This window comes from Elephas maximus, chromosome 10, assembly GCF_024166365.1.
Source record: "Elephas maximus indicus isolate mEleMax1 chromosome 10, mEleMax1 primary haplotype, whole genome shotgun sequence".
Taxonomy (NCBI): Eukaryota; Metazoa; Chordata; class Mammalia; order Proboscidea; family Elephantidae; genus Elephas; species Elephas maximus.
Genome location: NC_064828.1, coordinates 12,751,296 through 12,774,194, shown reverse-complemented (window position 1 = coordinate 12,774,194; position 22,899 = coordinate 12,751,296). Strand labels below are relative to the sequence as shown.

At 45.4% G+C, this 22,899-nt stretch overlaps 1 protein-coding gene across 2 annotated transcripts in view; it reads right to left on the bottom strand.

Annotated features, from left to right (window-relative positions):
* Window positions 1-22,899, bottom strand: part of TGM5 (transglutaminase 5) — a 46,327-nt gene that overhangs the window by 7,857 nt on the left and 15,571 nt on the right. For both annotated transcript variants that reach the window (XM_049898943.1, XM_049898944.1), the window contains 4 exons: window positions 19,433-19,551; window positions 16,706-16,834; window positions 15,957-16,134; window positions 576-714 (listed from right to left, as the gene is read on the bottom strand). In XM_049898943.1, coding sequence (XP_049754900.1) covers window positions 576-714; window positions 15,957-16,134; window positions 16,706-16,834; window positions 19,433-19,551 — 565 coding nt within the window. The remainder of the gene's footprint in view (window positions 1-575; window positions 715-15,956; window positions 16,135-16,705; window positions 16,835-19,432; window positions 19,552-22,899) is intronic.

The window sequence follows — 22,899 nt, the reverse complement described above, 5'->3', positions numbered from 1 at the left end:
TAAAGGGAGAGGCTTTACTGCTTGTCTTCTTTCTAGAGCAAGGCAGAGGATAGATGAGCAGATGTACTGTTAGAAAGACAGACAGACTTAGGACACCACAGGGCCTCAAACCTCATTGGTATGAACAGTGATGGAACTTCTTTCTGAGATCCTCAATTTGCCACCCAGAAAAGAGATTTCTTCTGCTGACTCTGAATGTGAACGGAGAGTGAAGGATTCCAGAGTCAACAGAAATTAAGAATACTTTCTCTCTATAAAGTCCTTGGGGCTTTTTCAATCTTTGTGCCTGGAGGTGAGACTTCAGGCTCCCCTGGTCAGAGCCACAGGCTGAAAGATAGGTGAAGGAGGTGACAGACGAAACCCTCAACCCTGGGCAGAGTGCTCTTAGGTGTGAGGCTTCTAAAGCCCGAGTCATTGGTTTTGGTTCAGCTGTCCCTCAACCTTAGGGTCGGGGACACCAAGCACTGGGGCTTGGGGAAGCTGGAGGTAGGAGATGAGCGGGGCAGTAGCCCATGGACGCAGGCCCACCCTGATTCCTCTAGTGGGGTTTGGCTCTGCTTGGCAGTGTCTCTCACCAGACAGTATCCTTCTTCTTATTCTCCAGAATCCTCCCCGTGCTGTCGTAATACTCATCTATGATCAGGTTCCCGTCTGTGTCGTGGCCAGAGTCGAAGTTGGTGATCACGCGGGTGGGGATCCCCAGGCACCTCATCACTGCAGAAAGAGCAGGAAAACCTGTGGGCTGTGCACGCAGGAGCTCTGTGGCTTCCTGGACTTGGGCCCTGGGCGGAGGGAAATCATTCCCTAGGGAAATCATTGACATCTGCAGGACTGGGCAGGAGCTGCCCAAGGCACTGGGTTGGCGACATCTCCAAGCTCCCTCCCACCTTCCTGAGCTCGTCTCCCTGAGGTATGTGGGAGAGACTCCATGCAAAGATTAGGGTGCTGGTTGCTCAGACAAGCACTCCCAAGGCCAACAGAAAGTCCAGCAAGTCGTCGGTTCTCCTGCCTGTGCCAGCAGGGTGGGGCAGGCACACCTCCTTTGGCAAGACTCTGCCACCTGACTTGGCCTTATTCTATCCTGGCTGAAAAATCTCCATCTTCAAATCAAATAGCTGGAATCCAGTTCCTTTCTGTGGTTAGGATCATTGGCTGAGACCATCAGAGTCTCAGGCAGAGAATTCTGTGACTTTTTTCCTCCTTTTTCATGGGTGTATTATCTTGGAAACCTCTCAAGAAAAAGCCAGGAAGGGAAGGAAATGTAACAAAAGCATAGAAAAGCAAAGAGTCAGTACCTGGTAGAGAAACCCTTGAAAGGAGGGAGACATTTGCCTTTATTCCTGAGGGGTCACCCCTGTCCTTTGCCAGCCGACTTCTTTTCTTTGTCGTTGGCTGTACTTTCTCCATTCTGCCTTCTTTTAAATACAACAACATCCCACCACCAAATGCCCTAGGGATCCGTGTCCCCTCAAGTCCAACGATGACCCACCCAGTTCAATAACAACAACAACAATAGCTTTTCCCAGGCAGGTACATACATTATCCTCAAGATGAGGAGCCCTGGTGGCACAATGGCTAAGCAGCCTGGCTGCTAATCAAAAGGTTGGCAGTTTGAACCCACCCAGAGGCTCCATGGAAGAAAGGCCTGGTGATCTGCTTCTGTAAAGATTACAGCCAAGAAAACCCTATGAGGCAGTTCTACTCTGTCACTTGGTGTCACTATGAGTTGGAATTGACTCCATGGCACCTAACAATGACAATAACATCCTTAGACCAACTGCTGTTATCATCCACCTTTTAAAGACAAAGAATCAGAGGCTAAGAAGAATTTGCTTCCTTGACTATGGTTGCACAGCTAGTAAGGGGCAGAGCAGTCACTCAAATCCTGGTCTCACCTGGCTTGTGCTCTTAATTCTGAGTCCACCTCTGAGTATTGTGCACACAGCTCAACATTTTGTATGCTCACTTCACTGTACATCTCAAAGGGGCTCTGGTGGTGCAGTGGTTAAGCACTTGGCTGCTAACCAAAAGGTCAGTGGTTTGAACCCACCAGCTGCTCCTTGGGAGAAAGATGTGGCAGTCTGCTTCTGTAGAGATTCACAGCCTTGGAAACCCCATAGGCCAGTTCTATCCTGTCCTGTAGGGTTCCTGTGAGTTGGAATCGACTCCGCAGCAGTGGGTAGCAGGAAGCACAACCCAAGCATTTTCTCACTGTTATCAGATATTCACCAAAGCATGGTGTCTACTGGCAGTTATTTTTAGTTGGTTTTCAGTATTTTTCTCCTGTTGTAAATAATGCTGGGATGAATATCTTTGTTGATAAATATTTCCTTGGAAAATATTCCAAGAGGTAAAATGACTGAGTCCAAAAGTGTAAATATTTCTAAGGGTTCTTTACACATGTTACTGTCATTTGGTTTGGTTTCCAACATTTATAGTTTTTAGCTTAAATATTTATTTATGCTAAACATTTAATTGCTTGTAGTTTTTAGATGATGCTCCTTTTTTTTTTCATTGTGGTAAATAATATGTAACAAAACATTTGCCATTTAGCATTTTTCTGCATGGGTAATGACATTAATTACGGTCATCACTTTGTTCAATCATCACCTTTATTCTTCTTGCTTTGCGCTTTGCACAAAGCTTCTCCAGGTGGGGACACACCCTGGGATGTGGCCCAGGAGGCGGAGGAGAGACACACAAAGGGGCGCCGTGAACTCTCGAATGGCAGGTCTGGACAGGGCCAGAGAGCTAGGGCAGGGAATGGGCAGAGATGACAAGTGGATTGTAGGTGGAGGTGGCACAGGACAGCCTAGAGGTAAGGGTGAAGGTTGGAAAAACAGCCACTGAAGGAACATAAGAAGGAGTGAGGCAAGAGAGGGATTCAGGGACATTGCATGGGCACAGTCAGGAGGGTGGATGACACTCGCGGCAACAGGAGAACTTGCCAAGGAGGGGTGGAGGGAGAGCAGAGAGCAAGCCTCCTCCCATTCTTCACCCTGACTTAGGAATTCACCAACGGCCAATTGATGGCATCAACGCCTGCTAGCATGATTCGATGGGCACTTTTCCATCCTGGCACAGGTAATTTGTCTCTTAGCACTTTGAAGTTCTCTATTAGACCAGACCATGTGGCTTGTAATTATTTGTTTATAAGCCTGTCTTCCTGAGGGCAGAAATTGCTCATTATTCATCTTTATTATTAAACAGTCATCAACAATACAGGCCAGGCCTTTTGCAGATACTCAGGGCATCTTTGCTGATGACTGTAAATGAATAATTTCTCATGAATCTTTTGTCCATTCGGGTGATTTCCAACTTCAGCACAGCACTGGTGGCTGAGGGCTATGTTTTGGGTACCAAGCTTGACTGTCAGTGGAGCCTAAGCTTTGAGTGACGATGGATCTGTACTGAGGCATTCTCACTCATTACTCATCAGGTTTGTGAGCAGGGATGGGCAACAGCTTGTCATAGTGGAGCAAAATGAAGCCACGGAGGGACAAGAATGGTTTCGCACATGGGGGTGAAGCCAAGGCTTTAGCTTCAGCATCATACTAAGAGAGATAAGAGCGATCAGATTCATGCAGCCAAAATCCTGCACATACAGGTTGACGGGCCTTCAATCTCTCTTTTTTTTTCTGTCTCCCCTCAAAAAGCTCATCCTGTCTTGCAACTTCAATCCTTACTTCTGAACCCCCGACTCCTGAATGTGAATCTTGAGCCTGTATGGAGACTTCACTGTCACTAAACACATCCCCGACTGATTTTGCCTTTCAGTCTAAACCAGAACTCCTTTCCAACCTTCCATTCCAGTCAACAACAACATCACCATTGTGGGTGCCAAGGTCTGCACAGACTTTGTCTCCCTTAAGCTGCTCCACAGCCCTATGATTACCCTGACTTTAAGGATGGGAAACCTGGTACTTAGCGAGGTTGAGGTTACATGGCAGAAAGTGGGGAGCCAGGGCAAGACTTGGGCTCATGTTTCTCTGATCTCAAAGCTTCTAACTGCCAGGCAGCAGCACCGCAACATCACTGAACCTCCAGCTGTCCTAGGGAACCTTCCTCTGTGAAGTTCAACTACTCCAGGCCATGCTTATCTCCTTCGTGGTGTTCTCTCATAATTCCAGTTGCCTGTGCCACACATTTCCCCCTGGATTAAGTTCTCTGTGGTCACATACATTTGTCTCAGCTGGTCAGTCAGATTACAAATTCCCTAGAGTAGGGCTCAAACCAGATACTTTTCTTGTATTTCTTCATTCCAGCGTAGTGCTGGGCACAGAGTAGATGCTCATTAAATTCCTGTTGAGGTGAGTTGCCCTCTATGCACAGGGTTTCTGCAGTTTCTGGTAACTCACGCTTTGACATAGGACTTGGGTGACTCTCTCATTGATGATTTTGTGAGAGTTGATTCCCTTACAAAAAAGAAATCCACATGAGGCTTGTGTGTTTGGGTGCACTTGGGCAAAAGTGGACAAGAGCTCAGAGTAAGGAAAGGACTACAGAGTTCCCAAGGTATGTTACACCATCCTCCCAGCTTTAGTCACTATGTTTATTCACTCAGCCATTCAACTTTCACCCTACTGCAGGTGTTGAGCCTCTGCTATGGACCAGAAACCAAAAACGAACAAACAAACCAGTTGCCATCTAGCCGGTTCAGATCCATGGCGACCCCACGTATGCAGAGATAACTGTGCTCCGCAGGGTTTTCAAGGTTGTGACCTTTCTAACAGATCACCAGGCCTTTCTTTCAAGGAGCCTCTGGGTGGGTTTGAACTACTAACCTTCCAGTTAGTAGGCGAGCACTTAACTGTTTGCAATACCCAGGGACTCCTGCTATGGACCAGGCAGTGGGTTAAATGCACCGAATATAAAAAAGAAAGCCATTCCTGCCCTAAAGAAGCATAGCTTTACTTGTGACTGGTGTTGGGCACTGGTAATGTACTAAAACACAAATGTGTTTCAGGACTTGCCTTGAGATCTTCCAAACAGTTCTTTTCTCCTACGTGGAAATGTGGCTCCAATTTTATAAGAAAAATTAATGGAAAGTTAGAGTTCAACTGACCAAAATGCATTCAGTCAGCTTTGTTTCCATAGCTTATACCGAGCAATACAGTCAATGTTTCAGCTAATAGAGTCAAATTGTGTTAAATGTGATGATAAAATAGTTAAATGTGATAATTTTATCATCTTTACATTTTCCATGGATGCATTTAGCTTCCAAATGGTAAAAATATCACTTCTTCCTCCTCCACCCATGCCTTTACTTGTCCCTTATAATCAGCAGATGGCTATATAGCCTTGGCCTTTCAGATATGCCATCTCCATGTCATATTTGATAGAGGGGAGTGCAATTTAGAACTAAACCATGATCCTTGAGTTCTGTCTGTTACTCAGGGAGTACAGTTGAGCACAGGAAATGGGATCAAGAATATTAATCTTTAAGAGGTTAAGCACAGATTGTGGCACCTATATAACATGGATTACATATTAGACAAAAATGGCAGCCCAGAAGGTGATAATGGGCAGTGTCATCGATTGAATTGTGTCCCCCAGAAATATGTGTCAACTTGGCTAGGCCATGATTCCCAGTATTGTGTGGTTGTCCACCATTTTGTCATCTGATGTGATTATTCTATGTGCTGTAAATCCTAACCTATATGATGTTAAAGAAGCAGGATTAGAGGCAGTTATGTTAATAAGGCATGACTCTATCTACAGGATTAGGTTGTATCTTAAGTTGAGCTCTTTTGATATATAAAAGGGAGAATCACGAAATGAGTCAGTTGCAAAAGGACAAATATTGTATAAGACCACTATTATAAGATCTTGAGAAATAGAAAAAACGGAGAAGAACACATACTTATGTGGTTACAAAGGGGGGAGGGAAGGAGGGAGGGAGAGGGCTTTTTATTGATCAATCTGTAGATAAGAACTGCTTTGGGTGAAGGGAAAGACAACACTCAATACAAGGAAGGTCAGCCTAATTTGACTGGTTTAAAAGCAAAGAGGTTTCCGGGATAAAATGAAAGCTTCAAAGGTCAGCGGAGCAGGGGCTGGAGTCTGGGGAACTTGGTTTGAGGGGACTTCTAAGTCAATGCGCAAAATAATTCTATTATGAAAACACTCTGCATCCCACTTTGAATTGTGGCGCCTGGGGTCCTAAATGCCAACAAGCGGCCATCTAAGATACATCAATTGGTCTCAACCCACCTGGAGCAAAGGCAAAGGAAGAACACCAAGGTCACACGACAACTAAGAACCCAAGAGACAGAAAGGGCCACATGAACCAGAGACCTACATTATCCTGAGACCAGAAGAACTAGTTGGTGCCCGGCCACAATCGATGTCTGCCCTGTCAGGGAGCACAACAGACAACTCCTGAGGGAGCAGGAGACCAATGGGATACAGACCCCAAATTCTCATGAAAAGACCATACCTAATGGTATGATTGGGACTAGAGGAATCCCAGAGACAATGCTCCCCAGAACTTCTGATGGCACAGGACAGGAACCATCCCCGAAGACAAATCATCAGGCATGAAAAGGACTGGTCAGTAGGGGGGAGAGAGATGCTGATGAAGAGTGAGTTAATTAAATCAGGTGGACACTGGAGAGTGTGTTGGCAACTCTTGACTGGAGGGGGGATGGGAAGATAGAGAGAGAGGGAAGATGGCAAAATTGGCACGAAACGAGAGACTAAGGGCTGACTCAATAGGGGGAGAGCAAGTGGGAGAAGGGAGTAAGATGTATGTAAACCTACATGTGACAGACTGATTGGAATGGTAAATGTTCACTTGCAGCTTAATAAAAATTAAAAAAAAAAAAAGGGAGAATCAAACAGAGAGAGAAAGGAAATCTCATTACTACCAAACAAGAAGAACCAGGAACAGCATGTGCCCTTTGGATTCAGGGTCCCCAAGTTGAGAAGCTCCTAGATCAGGGGAACATTGATGACAAGGATCTTCCCCTACAGCCACACAGAGAGAAAGCTTTCCCCAGAGCTGGTGTCCTGAATTTGGACTTCTAGCCTACTAGACTGTGAGAGAATAAATTTCTGTTTGTTAAAGCCATCCACTTGTGGTATTTCTGTTATACCAGCACTAGATAACTAAGACAGACAGCTTTCCATAGAGCTGTGAGACCTGTGCTGTGCTTCCATGGTTCTTTTTTTTTTTCTCTCTCTCTCTCTTTTTTTGTTATTGTCCTTTACATAAAGGTTTACAAAACAAACTAGCTTCTTATTAAACAATTAGTACACGTATTGTTTTGTGACGTTGGTTACCAACACCACCACATGTCAACACTCTCCCTTCTTGACCTTGGGTTCCCTATTACCAGCTTTTCTCTTCCCTCCTGCCTTCTCATCCTTGCCTCTGGGCTGGTGTGCCCCTTTTGTCTTGTTTTGTTTTATGGTCCTGTCTAATCTTTGGCTGAAGAGTGAACCTCAGGAGTGACTTCATTACTGAGCTGAACGGGTGTCTGGGGGACATACTCTCGGGATTTCTCTAGTTTCTGGCAGGCCAGTAAGTCTGGTCTTTTTTTGTGAGTAAGAATTTTGTTCTACTTTTTTCTCCAGCTCTGTCCAGGACCATTTATTGTGATCCCTGTCACAGCAGTCAGTGGTGGTAGCCTGACACCATCTAGTTGTGCTGGACTCATTCTGGTAGAGGCTGTAGTAGTTATGGTCCATTAGTCCTTAGGACTAATCTTTCCCTTGTGTCTTTGGTTTTCTTCTTTCTCCCTTGCTCCAGATGGGGTGAGACCAGTGGAGTATAATAGACGGCCACTCACAAGCTTGTAAGACCCTAGTTGCTACTAACCAAAGTAAAACTGTAGAACATTTTCTTTATAAACTATGTTATGCCAATCGAGCTAGATGTTCCTCGAGACTATGGTCCTCCACAGGGGATTTGTAGGGCTATCTCGGTGGTCTTAAATGGTAGAAGAGGCCCCTTTACAATGGGAACTCCTATAGTCTACTCCCTCTGTCCTCACAGAAGTCAGTACCTGGACCAATAGCCAACAATTAGATTAGGAGTTGTCAGGGGAAGCAAAATTTGTTGTGGCAGGAAACTGAAGCCATCTGGTGTACGTCATTGGGAGAATGGATAGGTAGAGAATGGACACGTAAAATGTGAAAGCACGTTGTGGAATATTATACAGCATAATATTGTTCAATATTATGGATTTGAATTACAGAAAGTGAATTGGATGGATCTTAAAAACACAGTACTTAATGAAAAAATAAGCTGGATGAGATATACAAACTACGAATGGATAACTAAGTGGACTCCACCGTTTCCAGGTCATTTTACTGTGTCTTTCTACCTGAGGGCCTGGGATCACCTCCCAAATAAACTAGATTTACCCAAATCCCTGATTTGTGGTCTGTTTTTAGGGGAAAGCCAAGCTAAAACAGCCACTTTGGAGGACTAGGGAACCAAGTCATTATTTTGAAAGATGGTAAATGAAGAATCAAGCATCCATCATTCCTTTTTTTATACTTCAGGATAAGAAAATAGTCGATTAGAAGAAATTTCTCCTCAAAGAATTACTTTAATTAATAGACAAAGGAATGATTAAATTAAACTATTAACATTTGGCAACCCTTAGTGAATTAATGAATCTGGGCAACAATAATCAATGAGCATTAACATTGAAAAAAGAAAGACAACCAGACATTATGTTCCTCCAATTGGAAGTTTATAATACCACCTGTTATGGATTGAATTGTATCTCCCAAAAATACATGTTGTAAATCCTAACCCCTATACCTGCAGTGGAAACCCTGGTGGCATAGTGGTTAAGAACTATAGCTACTAACCAAGAGGCTAGCAGTTCAAATCCACCAGGTGTTCCTTGGAATCCCTGTGGGGCAGTTCTACTCTGTCCTTTAGGGTCACTATGAGTCGGAATCTACTTCATGGCAATGAGTTTGTTTTTTTTATATACCATTTTTTTAGTAGTTATAGTCCCATCTGGTAATGTTTTTTTTTAATTGTTGTTGAGGAGGCAGTGTTAATGTAGGGTGTGTCTGAAATCAATCTCTTTTGAGATGTAAAAAGAGCAGATTGAGCAAGCAAACAAGCAAAGATGGGGGAAGAGAGTTGCTAAACCACATGAAGATCACCAAAGAACAGAGGCTGAAAGAGAGAAGGACCTTCCTCCAAAGCCGACAGACAAAGAAGCCTTCCCCTAAAGCCAACAGCCTAAATTCAGACTTCTAGCCTCCTGACTGAGAAAATAAATTTCTGTTTGTTAGTCACCTGCTTGTGGTATTTCTGTTATAGCAGCAGTAGATAATTAAGACACCACTTGTGAGGCAGTCTTGCAAAAAAAATTATAACTTGAATCTGATCAAGCGTCTAGATCTAACAAAGATTTTCAGGAAATGCAGGGGACATAGGAACATGATAAAGGACTTAGGGATGCATTAAGAAAAATCCAGAATGTATGAAATTCTATAGGACAAACAACTCAGTTTCTTCAACAAATTAATTGCAAGGGGCCCATGAATAATTAACTGTTATGAGAATTGCTCTCCCTCTGTAAATAACTAGAAAATCAGGTGAAATATATAAAACAGCTCTTTTCAGACATTCAACAACAGATAGCATAAGACTATGATCCCTAAAAGAAGAGAAACAAACAAGTGACCCATATGAGTGCCCCAGCTTACTGCCTTGAGGCAATTTTCAGGTAGAAACACAGGGAGAGGGAAACCAAGCAGAGCTCAGTAGTCTTCTTGAATTGAGAAGACAAGATCAAAGTTCGGGGAAGCCAAGGTAGCTAGCATTTGCAGGATAGAGCAGTACCAGAGAGAAGAAAACTGCACAAAGAGAGTGGTCCAGATATCTGCAGAGAGGTCTCCTCAAGTCTTTGGCTGAGTAATCGTCTGTGCATGCATGGGAATGAGATTCCATAAGACCAGGTAAAGATCCACCAAAAAGCAATTGAGTGGAGAGACCTCATAATACACAGGACATTTGGTAGAGGCCTCAGGAGAATCACAACTTAGCCTTAGAGTAAAAACCATTCTGGACTCACAGTAACAAAACCTAAAAGCAAGTCTCCAAGGGATCAAACTGATCTGCAAGAGACTCATTGGTGTACCAGAACAAAGTCCTTTAGAGAAATAAAACAAAATCCAGTGCTCAACAACATAAAATTCAAAATGACCAACATCTAATAAAAAATTATCAGGTATGCAAAGAAGCAGGAGAATATGACCCATATGCAGGAGAAAAGCAATCAGTAGAACCAGACTCACAAACGACAGAGATAAGGAAATTAGTAGACAAGGATCTTAAAACAGCTATTTTAAATATTATAAATATGCTCAAGAGCAGGTCAAAGAAAACATGAACATAATGAGAAGAGAAATAGAAGGTAGACGAACGGAAGTCCCAATGTAACTTCTATAGATGAAAAATACAATATATGAAATAAAAAATATGCAGGACAAATATTACACAAAGATAACAATACGCTTTTTTATGAGAACACATTCAAATACAACACTACATATTAAACACATTGAAATGTCTGACTATGGTGGGGTGAAGTAAATAGGAGTGAGTTATGGGGATAAAAGGGGAAAAGCAATTTTTTAAAAGAGGGACCTGGAACAGACCTATTCTAATAAATGCCATGAAATGAAGAATGTAATTAATTTAACCCTCAACACTCTAGGGAAGAAAGGAAGGAAATAAAGGAAAGAAGTTGTCAATGGAGTGGGAATGAAAGTTTGGGGAATGGCTAGAAATACCTTGAACGATACCCAGCTAGATCTTTGGAGCCCGAGAGGCAGAGATTAAACCAGTATGAGACTAATAATAATAGCTAACACTTACATAAAACTGTGTGCCAGACACTTTTCTAAGTGCTAGCCATGTATTAGCCAACAGCCCTATGAGGAAAAACTCCAACCAATCCTTGATATCCCATGAATCAATGGAAAATAACAGTAGATTTCTGTGTAATCCAAAGACTTTATACAAAGGAGAGTTTGGACTGGGCTCTAAAGAAAGGTTGGGCAAAGAAACACAGCTGCCGCCAGGGCTTCGTCTGAGGTTCTTTCTTTGAGAGTCAAAGGCTCAGAAAAAACAATGAGAACAAGGGTTATTGTATTGAAATGGAGATAATTAGGTACTTTATAGAGACCACTACACATCTGAGTTAGAAGAAATCTTAGATAATGCCTAGTCCAGGGTTTTCAAAACAGTTAAAGGAGAGGACACTCTATGTGAGCCAAATCATAAATGTGGCTCCAATATATAAAAATACATGTGGGGCTGCTGCAGTTGAAGAGGGCAGGGCTCAGTCCCAGCCAGGCTACCTCCCATCTCCCACCCTATTTCCCACCACCCCCTCCCCACTGTGTGTCCCAGGGCCCAGGGCCCCATTTTACAGTGGATAGTATGATACCCCAGAGCCCTGCTCTCAGTCACAACTTAGTGTCTTCTGACCTTCAGCCCAAGTCATTGCTGCCCTGCCCTTGCCCCATGCAGTTATAGGCAAAGAACAGACCAGGCACATCCCCAGAATGCCTGGCTTTTTATTAAATAGCAGCTTTATTGATATATGGAAACCCTCATAGTGTAGTGGTTAAGAGCTAGGGCTTTTAACCAAAAGGTAGTCAGTTCTAATATACCAGGTGTTCCTTGGAAACTCTATGGGGCAGTTCTACTGTGTCCTATACGGTCACTATGAGTTGGAATCGACTCTATGGCAACAGGTTTGGTTTTTGTTTTTTGGTTTCATTGACATATCATCCACATGCCACAAAATTCACGCTTTAAAAGTGTACAGTTCAGTGGTTTTTAGTACATTCACAGGATTGTGCAATAATCACCATACTCTAATTCCAGAACATTCTCATCACCCCCTCCCAAAAAAACCCCTGTATTCATTAGCAGCCACTCCTCATTCTTCCCTTCCCCTGCCCTTGGCAACCACTAATTTACTTCTGTCTCTATGGATTTGCCTATTCTGGACATTTTATGTACACAGAATCATAAAACATGTGACCTTTTGATGCCTGGATTTTGGGGAAAGTTTTCAGACAACAGGACATCACTGTCCCCTCTAAACCCCTGTTATAGTGCCAGGCTTTCAGGCTACCTCACAGACCTCAGCTGGAACCAAGTGTCCTAACCCTGTTTGTTACAAGGAGTGGCCAGCCAGGACAGGAAGGCCCTGGTGAGACACACCGTGGAGAAGGCGGCCCTGAACACAGGAAGGGGGGCCAGGCGTTTCACTGAAATACAGAGTAACAGCCAGCTAAATGGATGTCAAGGCTCAGCCAGTCAAAGTTATAACCACGTATTTGACACATAAAAAGCCTCTTTTTACGATTTTTCCTTAGCAAGTCCAACTTAATATGTAGACATTAGGGAACAGAGTTATAGAGGGGAGAATGTACTTGAGTCAGACAAGAGTCACTTGGTCACTTTAAGCCTCAGTTTTCTTATCTGCAGAATGGCAGTAATGAGACCTACTCTGCAGATGGTTGTGAGGATTATAAATAAGTGCTCACTGTGGACCAGAAATAGAGTGGATATTGGATAAATGGCTAGCTCTGTTTGTGAGGCAGTATAGCTTAGTGGTAAGACGGTGGCCTGAGTAGACAGCCAGACCTGGGCGTGAGATGGCTCTGCAACAGAGGCGTAGCAAGGGGTGGGCAGCACTTGCTCCCGGGCGCAAGTCCAAGGGGGAGCTGGTGGCGTCACTAAGCTGGTACGGGGGTGCGGATCGCACCAGCTGACACTGTCAGAGGGAGTGGCACCACACGGTCCACAGATAACATCCGAGAGCAAACTATGCAGGTCTTGGGCTGCTCCAGAAAGCCCATGCCCGCTTCAGCCATGTCTTGGCCCCGCTCTCTGCGGCCGAGCTCTCAGTGTCTGACGGTGATTCGCCGGCCAGAGGCGCCCCCGGAGCCAGCCTGCCTGCCCACCCACCCCGCCCCCGGCCCGGGACGCGAGCGCCTTCGGCTTCTCCTTTCCTTTACCGCTATCGAGTATTCAAGGAGCCCTCGTGGCGCAGTGGTTAAAGCGCTCCACTGAAAAGCCATTGGAAACCACTCGCGGCTCCGGGAGCAACACGTGGCGGTCTGCTTCCTAGAGATTTACAGCCTTAGAAACCCAGTGGTTTCGGAATCGACTGAATGGCAGTGGATTTGGTTAGGTATCGTGTATCCATCTCAAAATTGGAGGAGGGGGGAGGAAGGCACTGGGTGCTAGAATGCGGGGGCGCATGATTTAGAGGTTGTCCCTGAGCACTCAAATTGGAGTGGGGGCGCAATTTAGAGATTGCCCCTGAGCACTGGTTACCCTTCCTATGCCCCTGACCTGCAGTTCAATTTCCTCACCTGTATAAAAAAAAAAAAAGAAAAAAAAAAACATTTTTTTTAACAAGGAGAAGGTGGTAGAACCTACCTCATCAGGTCGTTTGTAGGATCAAACAAGGGGATACTTGCCACTCAGCAATCGCCATAGCCAGTCTAAGCGCTCTGTATGTATGAACTCATTCAATCCTTCCACTAACCCTAGGAGGCAGGTGCTGTTACTTTCCCCATCATATGTTTGAGGAAACTGAGGCACAAGTTAAGTGACTTGCCCAAAGTTACCCAGTCAGTTAATACTAGTGCTGGTATTTGAACCCAAGCCTTCTGACTCCAGTGCCCACATGCTTCACTTTTACTTTAGGCTGACAAGTTTTTAGCACAGTGCCTGACACAAAGGAAGTCCTCAATAAACAGCGGCCATTGAAATTGTGAAATAAATAATCATAATAAACATGATTTGACAGCTGTGTTGGGTTAAAGGTTTTGACTAAATCATTAACTTTGAATTTGGTGGAGGATAAAGGCTGGGTCTTACCCATCTTTGTATCCAAGAATACTTGGAGTGCAGTACCTGGCACAGAGTAAGGACTTGATAAGTGTTGTTGGATGAGTGAACAAGCTTCTCAAATTGATATATTTCTCAATATATGACACAGTGGCGCTTTTGGGAAAGGTTGGTGCTGATCGATCTGTAGTTGGAGAGGGGCACGGATTCAACCCTCTTTACCCTACCCTTTGCTTCCTAGGTCACTAAAGGGCCATGATTCTCATAAACATTTTAATTGGTCTACTCTTGTTGCATAACCTCCACTCACTGGCTTTCCCCACCTTTCATCACCCAGTTCTGGACAACCACACCCAACATCATGCCCTTCTCCCCCTGCACAGACACACACACACACACACACAGACACACACACACACACACACCTGGCCCATTAGACTCCAGGCCTTTCCCTCTCTATCTCAGACAAGATCCATTCTCTGTCTGTCAGTCTTGTGCCTGCTTCCTTAGACCTCCCAGTTCACCCGTATAGCCATGACTTCGGTTATCAAAGCTGTTGAACTCCTTCTTTCTTATTTCTGGGTAATCAAAGCATCCAACTCAAGGTAGGACTCTGCAGCTGCAGCAGAGGAGTAAGCTCAGGACTTCCTCACCAACCTGTTAAAATCACTCCCTGTTGGAACTGAAACCCCCTTGTGCCCTCATGGGAGACCTGGGGTTTCTGCTTTGCAGTTTAGCATCCTGGGGCTCTCTGGGTTTCCTCCAGGACTGGTTACATGGAGCTCTGGACTCTGAGAGCCCAGAGACAAGCCTGCCACACACATGCACACAGACTGCGTCAAGCTTTGTCCCACAGGGGATTTCTATACAAATGACCTGAACCCTCAATAGTCAATAAAGTTATGGGCAGATCTGACCTCCCTGGATTTGTCTAGAGAACACTGTTAGCAAAAGCTCATTGGCCTCTTTCCCCAGATAACAAGGATCATTGTGTCCTGATTGTGACACAAGTCAGGTACACAAATGTGCGTGGGAGCGGCTGAGAGCTGGCCTAGGCGTGGGAGCTTGGGTGAGAAGGAGGGAGTGACTCATCTCCAAGTCTCAGTTCCCTCAGGGTCCCCCACCTCCTCCTTCTGCTTGCTCCTCTTGCCGCACACATACCAACGTCCATTTGCCTTCTTTTCTCCATATTCATTTTTTCAGATTTTCTTCTACTTTTTTTTTTTTTTAATGGACCCCTGGTGGTGCAGTGGTTAAGCATTTGGCTGCTAACCTAAAGGTTGGTGGTTTGAATCCACCAGCTGCTCCTTGGAAACCCTATGAGGCAGTTCTACTCTGTTCTATAGGGTCGCTATGAGTCAGAATCCACTCGACGGCAATGGGGTTTTTTTTTTTTTTAATGTAGCATCAATTTCCTACCTGAAAACTGCTTTCCTCTCTTTCCCCGACCCTAACTCCCTGGCCTGAATCAGGCCCCCAGGTCCCTTAAACCTGTAACAACTCCAAATTCGAGGTCATTTTATTAAGATGCCATCTTGTTCTGGCCCATAGCCTACATCACAGCTCAGACTCACATTTCCCTTCCATGGGCACATCATCAAGCCCATTCTCTGTGCTCTAGAGGTACTAATCTTTTTGTAAGTTTTCTAATTACTTGGCCTCTCATCTCATTCCTATCTTGGACCTGGACAATTCCCAACCAGGCTCTTAGGAATATTCCATTGGGTTGGCCAAGCTGAGAAACAGGGAGGGGTGCCAGGTCCAAGAAGTTCCATCTTTACAATGTTGTTTTTGTTGCTAGGTGCCATTGAGTTGGTTCCAGCTCATAGCAACCCTATGTACAACAGAACGAAACACTGCCCAGTCCTGTGCCATCCTCACAATCATTGTTCTGCTTAAGCCCACTGTTACAATAGGTCCAAATATGTGAGGCCTAAGGCCAATAATGGGACATTTTAGCTGGAAAGGTCTTCCTTCCAAATGTCCCTTGGTGGGAACTGGATGAGGCTGGTGCAAGAACAGTTCAGAAGGGCTAATCTGCCAACTATTATATTTTTGATATCTCTGTGGAACCTTTCCACTTCTTGTCAGGGCTTCCTACCTGTGCACATGACGGCGGCAAAGACCCAGCACTGCCCGTAGCGCACTGGCTGGCAGCCTAAGGCCTGCCACTGCTTCAGGATGGCCACACTGCCAGTCCACTCCGCAGGGTTGGTGCCATCCAAGTAATTCTCGCTCCAGTTTCCATTGAGCACCCCATTGTCGTCATTGCTGTTGATCTGAAGAGCAGCCAAATATAGAAGCATCAGAAGTATCCTTTTCATCAACAAGACATGACATGTGGCTGATTGGGAAGGCCCATGAGCCTGAGTCACAGAGGAGGCTTTTGACCTCATTTTACCTGGACACTTCCAGGCCTTCTGGCTAAAGGGGTGGGGCAAGGATGGAGGGCTGTCTATTCTGACTTGTGCTCCACTATTTATCGTTCTGTTTATATCCACCACCAACAGCCTATCCTCCAAGCTAGAGTTTGGCCCTGAAAGCTTTTAAAAATACTTCAGAACAAAGGAAATCTAGAAACAACTAGACCATTTCCCAAACGGGGGGCTACACTCAATCCTTCCCATGAAATCTGGAATTAAAAGAGGTGGTTGCCCACACCCAGCTATTTCAGAGCTCAGCTGAGAAAACCTGTCACAGCCTCATTCTGGTGTCAGTCTCATCCAAAGTGACCTTGCCAGAAGGCCCCCTGGCTCTTGACTCTTCAAACCCCCATTGCAGGGGTCAACCGTGAGTGGGCAAGGCTCCCCTGCGCAGCTCCCTCCCTCCCTGGTTACACCTGGACCTCACCATGGCGCACACCACTCTACTTATGTAGACAGGGCTTCCTCGTAGGACACAGTCTGTGGCTGGGTCGATCTGGAAGTTCAGGCTCTTGTCTAGCAGCTTCAGACAGATGTCTATGATATTCTCTTCAAACTGCAAGGAGAGATGCAGAGAGGTGGGATGCCCATGCCTGGTGCAGGTGTACGTGAAGAAATACATGACCCATCTGGCCCAGCTCTCTGATGAAGTGGGTTTATGGAATCCATATTCATTCAGGAGATAACCATGCTAAACAAAATGGTCATTAACTGCATCACAGGCAGGTGCAGGGCTTCAAAGCTCTGGGGCCATGGCTCACCTGGTTTGTGAGCTCTGCAAGTCAAACCCCTCCCCTTCATTTTGAAGTAGATGCTGCAACTGCTGGTTTTGTTTTTTGCCAACAAGCCTGACGGGCTGAAAAGTTGGTGCCTCCTTCTCCTTGCCTTTCGTCAAACTCCACAGTCCTGGAGCCCCTAGAATGTTCTTCCTAAAACCACATTGCCTCATCTTTCACATCTGTCTAACCCAGCTCATGATTGGCAATCGTTGCTGGGGTGATGGCGCCAACTTGCCAAGGCACCCATGATTCAGTGGGACCCTGGACTGACTAATTTTACATGAGTTATGGAAACTTCCCATGCAAGGCAGGCTGGCTCCTCCTTGCCCTTTAGGCTCGGCATGAGTGCCACCTGCACTGGGGCCTTGCCTGAGCCCGAACCTGGTTTAGTTGGATATGTCCCCTGCGCTCATCAGAGTCAGCTACGATGATGTAGTTGAAGTCTGTCTTCCCCTTCTGAGTGGAAACTCTACTGCTTTCCAGACCTTCTCACAACTCTAGATCCTAGGCCTGGTACAGTGCCCAGTATGTAGTAGAGACTCCATTCATCTTTGTTGAATGAGTGTGAATGAGTGGATTTATTCCCATATAACACTGGGTAATAAAATGAATTTGGAGGTTTCTCTGATCCATCTTTCCCAGGGGATGGCCTGACCAGTTCACGCTCTGCTTTAAAACTTTCAAAGGCCCCCTATGTCCCTCAGAACCAAAACTCCAACCTCCTTACAAGGCACACAAGGCCCTCCCTGATCTGGCCACCACCTGCCTCTCCAGCCTTGTGTCTCAATAGCCTCACCTCACCATTTTTGCTCCAGCAATATCAGACTTCTCGTCACTCCAGTGGCAGGCGATACCATTTCTCATCCTTATTCAAGCATTCTCTCTGCCTGGAGTGTACTTCCATCCTCCCTTCACTTGGCTAACTCAGGACAGACACTTAGTCCTCTCCCAGGAAGCTTGCCCCCAAACCAAGTGTCCTTTCCCCAGACTCCCAAACCCCTGTACCCTTCTCTTAATCTTTATATATCCCACAGCTTGATAAGTGATAAGTGAAGTGTTTATGTGTCTGAGTCCCCACCATCCTGTGGGATCAGGGACAGTGATCTTGTTCATCTTTATATCTCCAGCTCCTAGCACCCTGCCTGGCACCGAGCGGGCATTCAATATATATTTACTGAATAACAGAATGACAAAAGGAAGGAACCAGGGCTCAGAAAGCAGCAACTTCTCACTTCCGTTTCTCGCAGTTGGCAGCAAACTCCTGTCCAGGGGCCCTGCTTGATCCCCAATCTGCCCGTGATGAATGAAATTTTGGAAATGTCAGTTGTGGGCAGTTGAGGCTGCCGTGTCTCATCTTAGCTATAGACACAGCCAGGGTCCAGGCTAGGCCTGAAGATCACATGTATCAGAGCTCTATCTGGGCAAGTCTGGGAGAGGAACCCATATCAAACTGATCCAAGGCTCCACAAGGACCCAGGGCTTCTGCCATGATCCTCTCCGTCCCGCGGTGTTCTGGTGCCAGGCTCGGCCCAGAGCACCCTCTTCCCTGGCCTGGCGCTGGACTTCCTGGAGTGGCTGTTATGGGCCAAGCTTTAAGTGAGAGGCAGGCTTTTATGAAGGCAGAACTGGCAGAGCATCCGGAGTACTATGACGTGATTTTTACAAATGAAATAACATGTTTTAGAATATGTGTAGAAAATACAATGTAGAGGAACATATACCAAGTTAGTGACCGTGCTTAGAGCCACCTTCACATTCTAAGTGACCATTTTTGTAATATTTCTTCGAGACTTTTTTTTTTAAACAATCTTGTATTACTTTTGTAATGAAAGGACATATAATCAAAACAAACAAACAAATGAAGAGGCAACAGTAATTGGTACCGAGATGCATTGCTGCTCATCAGCGGCATGTTTGTCTTTTCTATGGGGTATACGGGGAATAAGTGACAAGATGAATCTGAGGTTCCTTCAACTGGGGCTGTGAGGATGAGGAAAGAGAGTGGAAAATGGGCCCCCCAGAAACACAGTTAACTAACAAAAATACCAGTCACCATCATCGTTGCTATCATCGCTGTTCCTTTCATCCTCACCCTCGCACTCGGTGCAGTCAGTGTGGGGACTTTAGCTGCTCTTTCCCCTGAGATCCTGTCGTATAACCCAGACATGGTCAGCAAAGGATGGACCTTACTACTTCCTGTGGCTGCTTCCTTAGCACCTGTGGCTGCATCTCACATCTTCCTAGCTCAATTAGTCACCACCCGTAGGCAGTTCTAGATGAACCTCGACTAAGGGCACCCCTCCACCTCCGCACTCCCACTCCCTTGTCCCCACAAGCCCAGGGCATGCATGGGCCATCAGCAGGGCTGAGGTCACCTGTCCGTAGTTCCAGGGGCACGGGCAGATCCAGTTCTTGTTCCCTTGGTAGATGAAGCCGTAATCATTCATGACATACTCCTGTCTCTGCGGTTCACTGTCCATATAGACGGCATCCCCTAGGAATCAGAGTGGGCGCACAGGGGAAGAAAGGCCTCTTGCCCTTCCTGCACCATTCTCATCCTCAGAAGGTTCCAGGGAAACTGAGCTCTGGGGAGGGCACTGGGCAACACCAATGGCAAGCCTTGGAGAGACCCACCTCCCACCACACCCCAACATCAGCAACAGGCTCAATATGAACGTGAGGTGGAATAATAAAAGTTTGCCTTTGATGGGTTCTCTTGATTTACAGAACACACTTACATCATAGCCCCATTTTAAGGTGGAGAAAACAGGTTCGGAGTGGCTATGCGACTTTCCCAAATGGCATGTAAATACAGAGCTGAAATTTGAACACAGAGCCCGTGTGACCCCACATCCTAGGCTCTTTCTGCTACGCTCACCTAATCCTAGTTGGAAAAGAGCAAATCAGAATTGGCGTTGGCCTAATCATTACATTTATGGGAAATGTAGATAAAGGAAAGTATATGCGATGTGTGCAAATATTTAGATATTACCCTGTTCATCTGAGTGCTGTTTATAATCCTGAAAAGCTGAAATAACCTAAATGCCCTGTTGCTGGGGACTGGTGTGCATCTTCACCACAGAATTCTTCACAGTTTTATACAATGTTGAAAAACTGGATACACAGGCTGAAGAAATATATACATACTGTATTAAGTTTAAATAGGTTACACAATAGTGTGTAAAACATGAATTGACTTTTACTAAAAATATATATGTATATGAACAAAGGATTCTGAAGCCTTTTCCAAAAGATGTAAATAGCAATTGTCTGTATCTGTTTTCTCCTTTTTGCCTATTGGCATTCTCTAGTGCTTCCATAAAGAACATGTGCTGCTTTTATAATATAAAAAATCATCTTCTTAAAAGTAAAAACCAGTAAAAGGCCACAAGGGCAGGTGTCCCCTTTGCAGTGCCCCTGGAACTGCCTGGAGGCCCTGCCTGACCCTGAGGTGAGGGTCTCTCTGTCGTTCCTCAGAGGCAGCCTCAGACACAGCCTAACAGGACGGTGGTGGAGGAGGGCTCCTTGCAGAGATGCAATTTTGAGGTTTTAGATCCACAAGGCAAGAAGCCAAAGGTTCGTGGTTGAAACTGCACATCCCTTCTCACAGCTGGGGACAGCAGTGGCCTGAGCTACAGAGTGGGGCTTCCCAACCAATATCCTGGGTGTGGTGATGGAGACTCCTATCAATCTCTAGCCCCAGTGCTGGTTCTCCCTTGGAGGTCAGGAGTGTGTGTGTGTGTGTGTGTGTGTGTGTGTGTGTGAAAGAGAGAGAAAGACAGGCAGACAGCGAGAACAGATAGCTGGTTTTCCTTGGTCCAGAGTGACAGTCCCCTTCACCTGGCTGGTGGGTGAGAGTTGTGAGCCATTCAGTGACAGGGAGATGGGAGGTGGTTGAAGTGTCAGCCCGGGTTCTGACACCAACCAGCAGGCCACCTTGGGATAAGGTCAGAGGAGAAATTAGAGTGAGAAGGGATGGGAAGGGGAGCATTCTCGAAGTTGACTCCATCTTCTGCTAGTTCTCTATTCTCTCCCCCTCCTGCACTTCTTCCCACCCTCTCTTCCTGGCTTGTGCTTCATTCTGCCTACACCACATCCTTATATCTGTCTATCCATCTATGCACGCACACACAAGCACACACACACACCAGGTAGATTTAGAGGACAAGCCTGTGGAACCCAGGATTCTAAAAACACCCAAGCTGAGTGGATGAGGCTGAGTATCTTCTCCTGCATTCTCCTGATACTCCATAATAGACAGTTTAGGTAAGGCAGAGAAACGGGCATGTAAGCCATATTATCACATAACTATTCTGAGCCCCAGTTGCCTCATCTGTAAAATGGGGATACTTCTACTACTCTGGGTTTTTGGAACAATTCGGCCAGTTAACATATGTGAACATGATCAGCACATCATCTGACTCTGAGTAGACAATCCTAAGTATCAGTTTTCATCTCTCTCTCCTTTCTTTCCTTCTATGTAAATTAGAATCCTTAAATCGAATAACTTGTAATACACTGATCATGGTGCAAATGATTAAGCACTCAGCTGCTAACCAAAAGATAGGTGGTTCACAAGAAAGCAGTGCCAGGAGCAGAGCGCATCCTTTGGACCCAGGGTTGCTGCGCAGAGAAGCTCCTACTCCAGAGGAAAATTGATGAAAGGGACCTTCCTCCACAGCTGACAGAGAGAAAGCCTTCCCCTGGAGCTGAAGCCCTGAATTTGGACTTCTGACCCTACTAGACTGCGAGAAAATAAATTTCTCTTTGATAAAGCCAAAAAAAATAAAAGATAGGTGGTTCAAACCCACCCAGCAGCTCCACAGGAGAAAGAGCTGGTGGTCTGCTGCCATAAAGATTGCAGCCAAGAAAACTCTTTGGGACAGTCCTAATCTATCACTTGGAGTCAGTATGAGGCAAAACCAACTCAACGACACCTAACAACAACAAAATCCATGTGTTAGACATTCTCATTTGCTGTAGCAGGTAGTGTAAATTGGAACTTTTTGGAGAGATATTTGGTGACATCAATAAAAATTTATATTTGAATCTATTAAGAAAACATTCTGCATCCCACTTTGGAGAGTGGCGTCTGGGGTCTTAAACGCTAGCAAGCAGCCATCTAGGATGCATCAACTGGTCTCAATCCACCTGGAGCAAAGCAGAATGAAGAACACCAAAGACACAGGGTAATTATGAGCCCAAGAGACAGAAAGGGCCACATAAACCAGAGACTGCATCAGCCTGATACCAGAAGAACTAGATGGTGCCTGGCTAAAACCTATGACTTCCCTGACAAGGAACACAACAGAGAACCCCCGAAGGAGCAGGAGAGCAGTGGGATGCAGACCCCAAATTCTCATAAAAAGACCAGACTTAATGGTCTGACTGAGACTAGAAGGACCCTGGAGGTCATGGTCTGTTAGCCCAACACAGAAACCATTCCCAAAGCCAACACTTCAAGACGGGAATTGGACTGGACTATGGGACAGACAATGATACTGGCGAAGAATGAGCTTCTTGGATCCAGTAGACACACGAGACTATGTGGATATCTCCTGTCTGGAGGGGAGATGAGAGGGCAGAGGGGGTCAGAAGCTGGCTGAATGGACATGAAAAGAGAGAGCGGAGGGAAGGAGTGTGCTGTCTCATTAGAGGGAGAGCAACTAGGAGTATATAGGTGTATATAAATTTTTGTATGAGAGACTGTCTTGGTTGGTAAACTTTCACTTAAAGCACAACAAAAATTTAAAAAATTTGTATTTGAATTAGCAAATTTACTTCTGAAAATATATCCTACAATTTTATTCTCAGAATTGTTTAAAGGCATAAATGCAGGGAT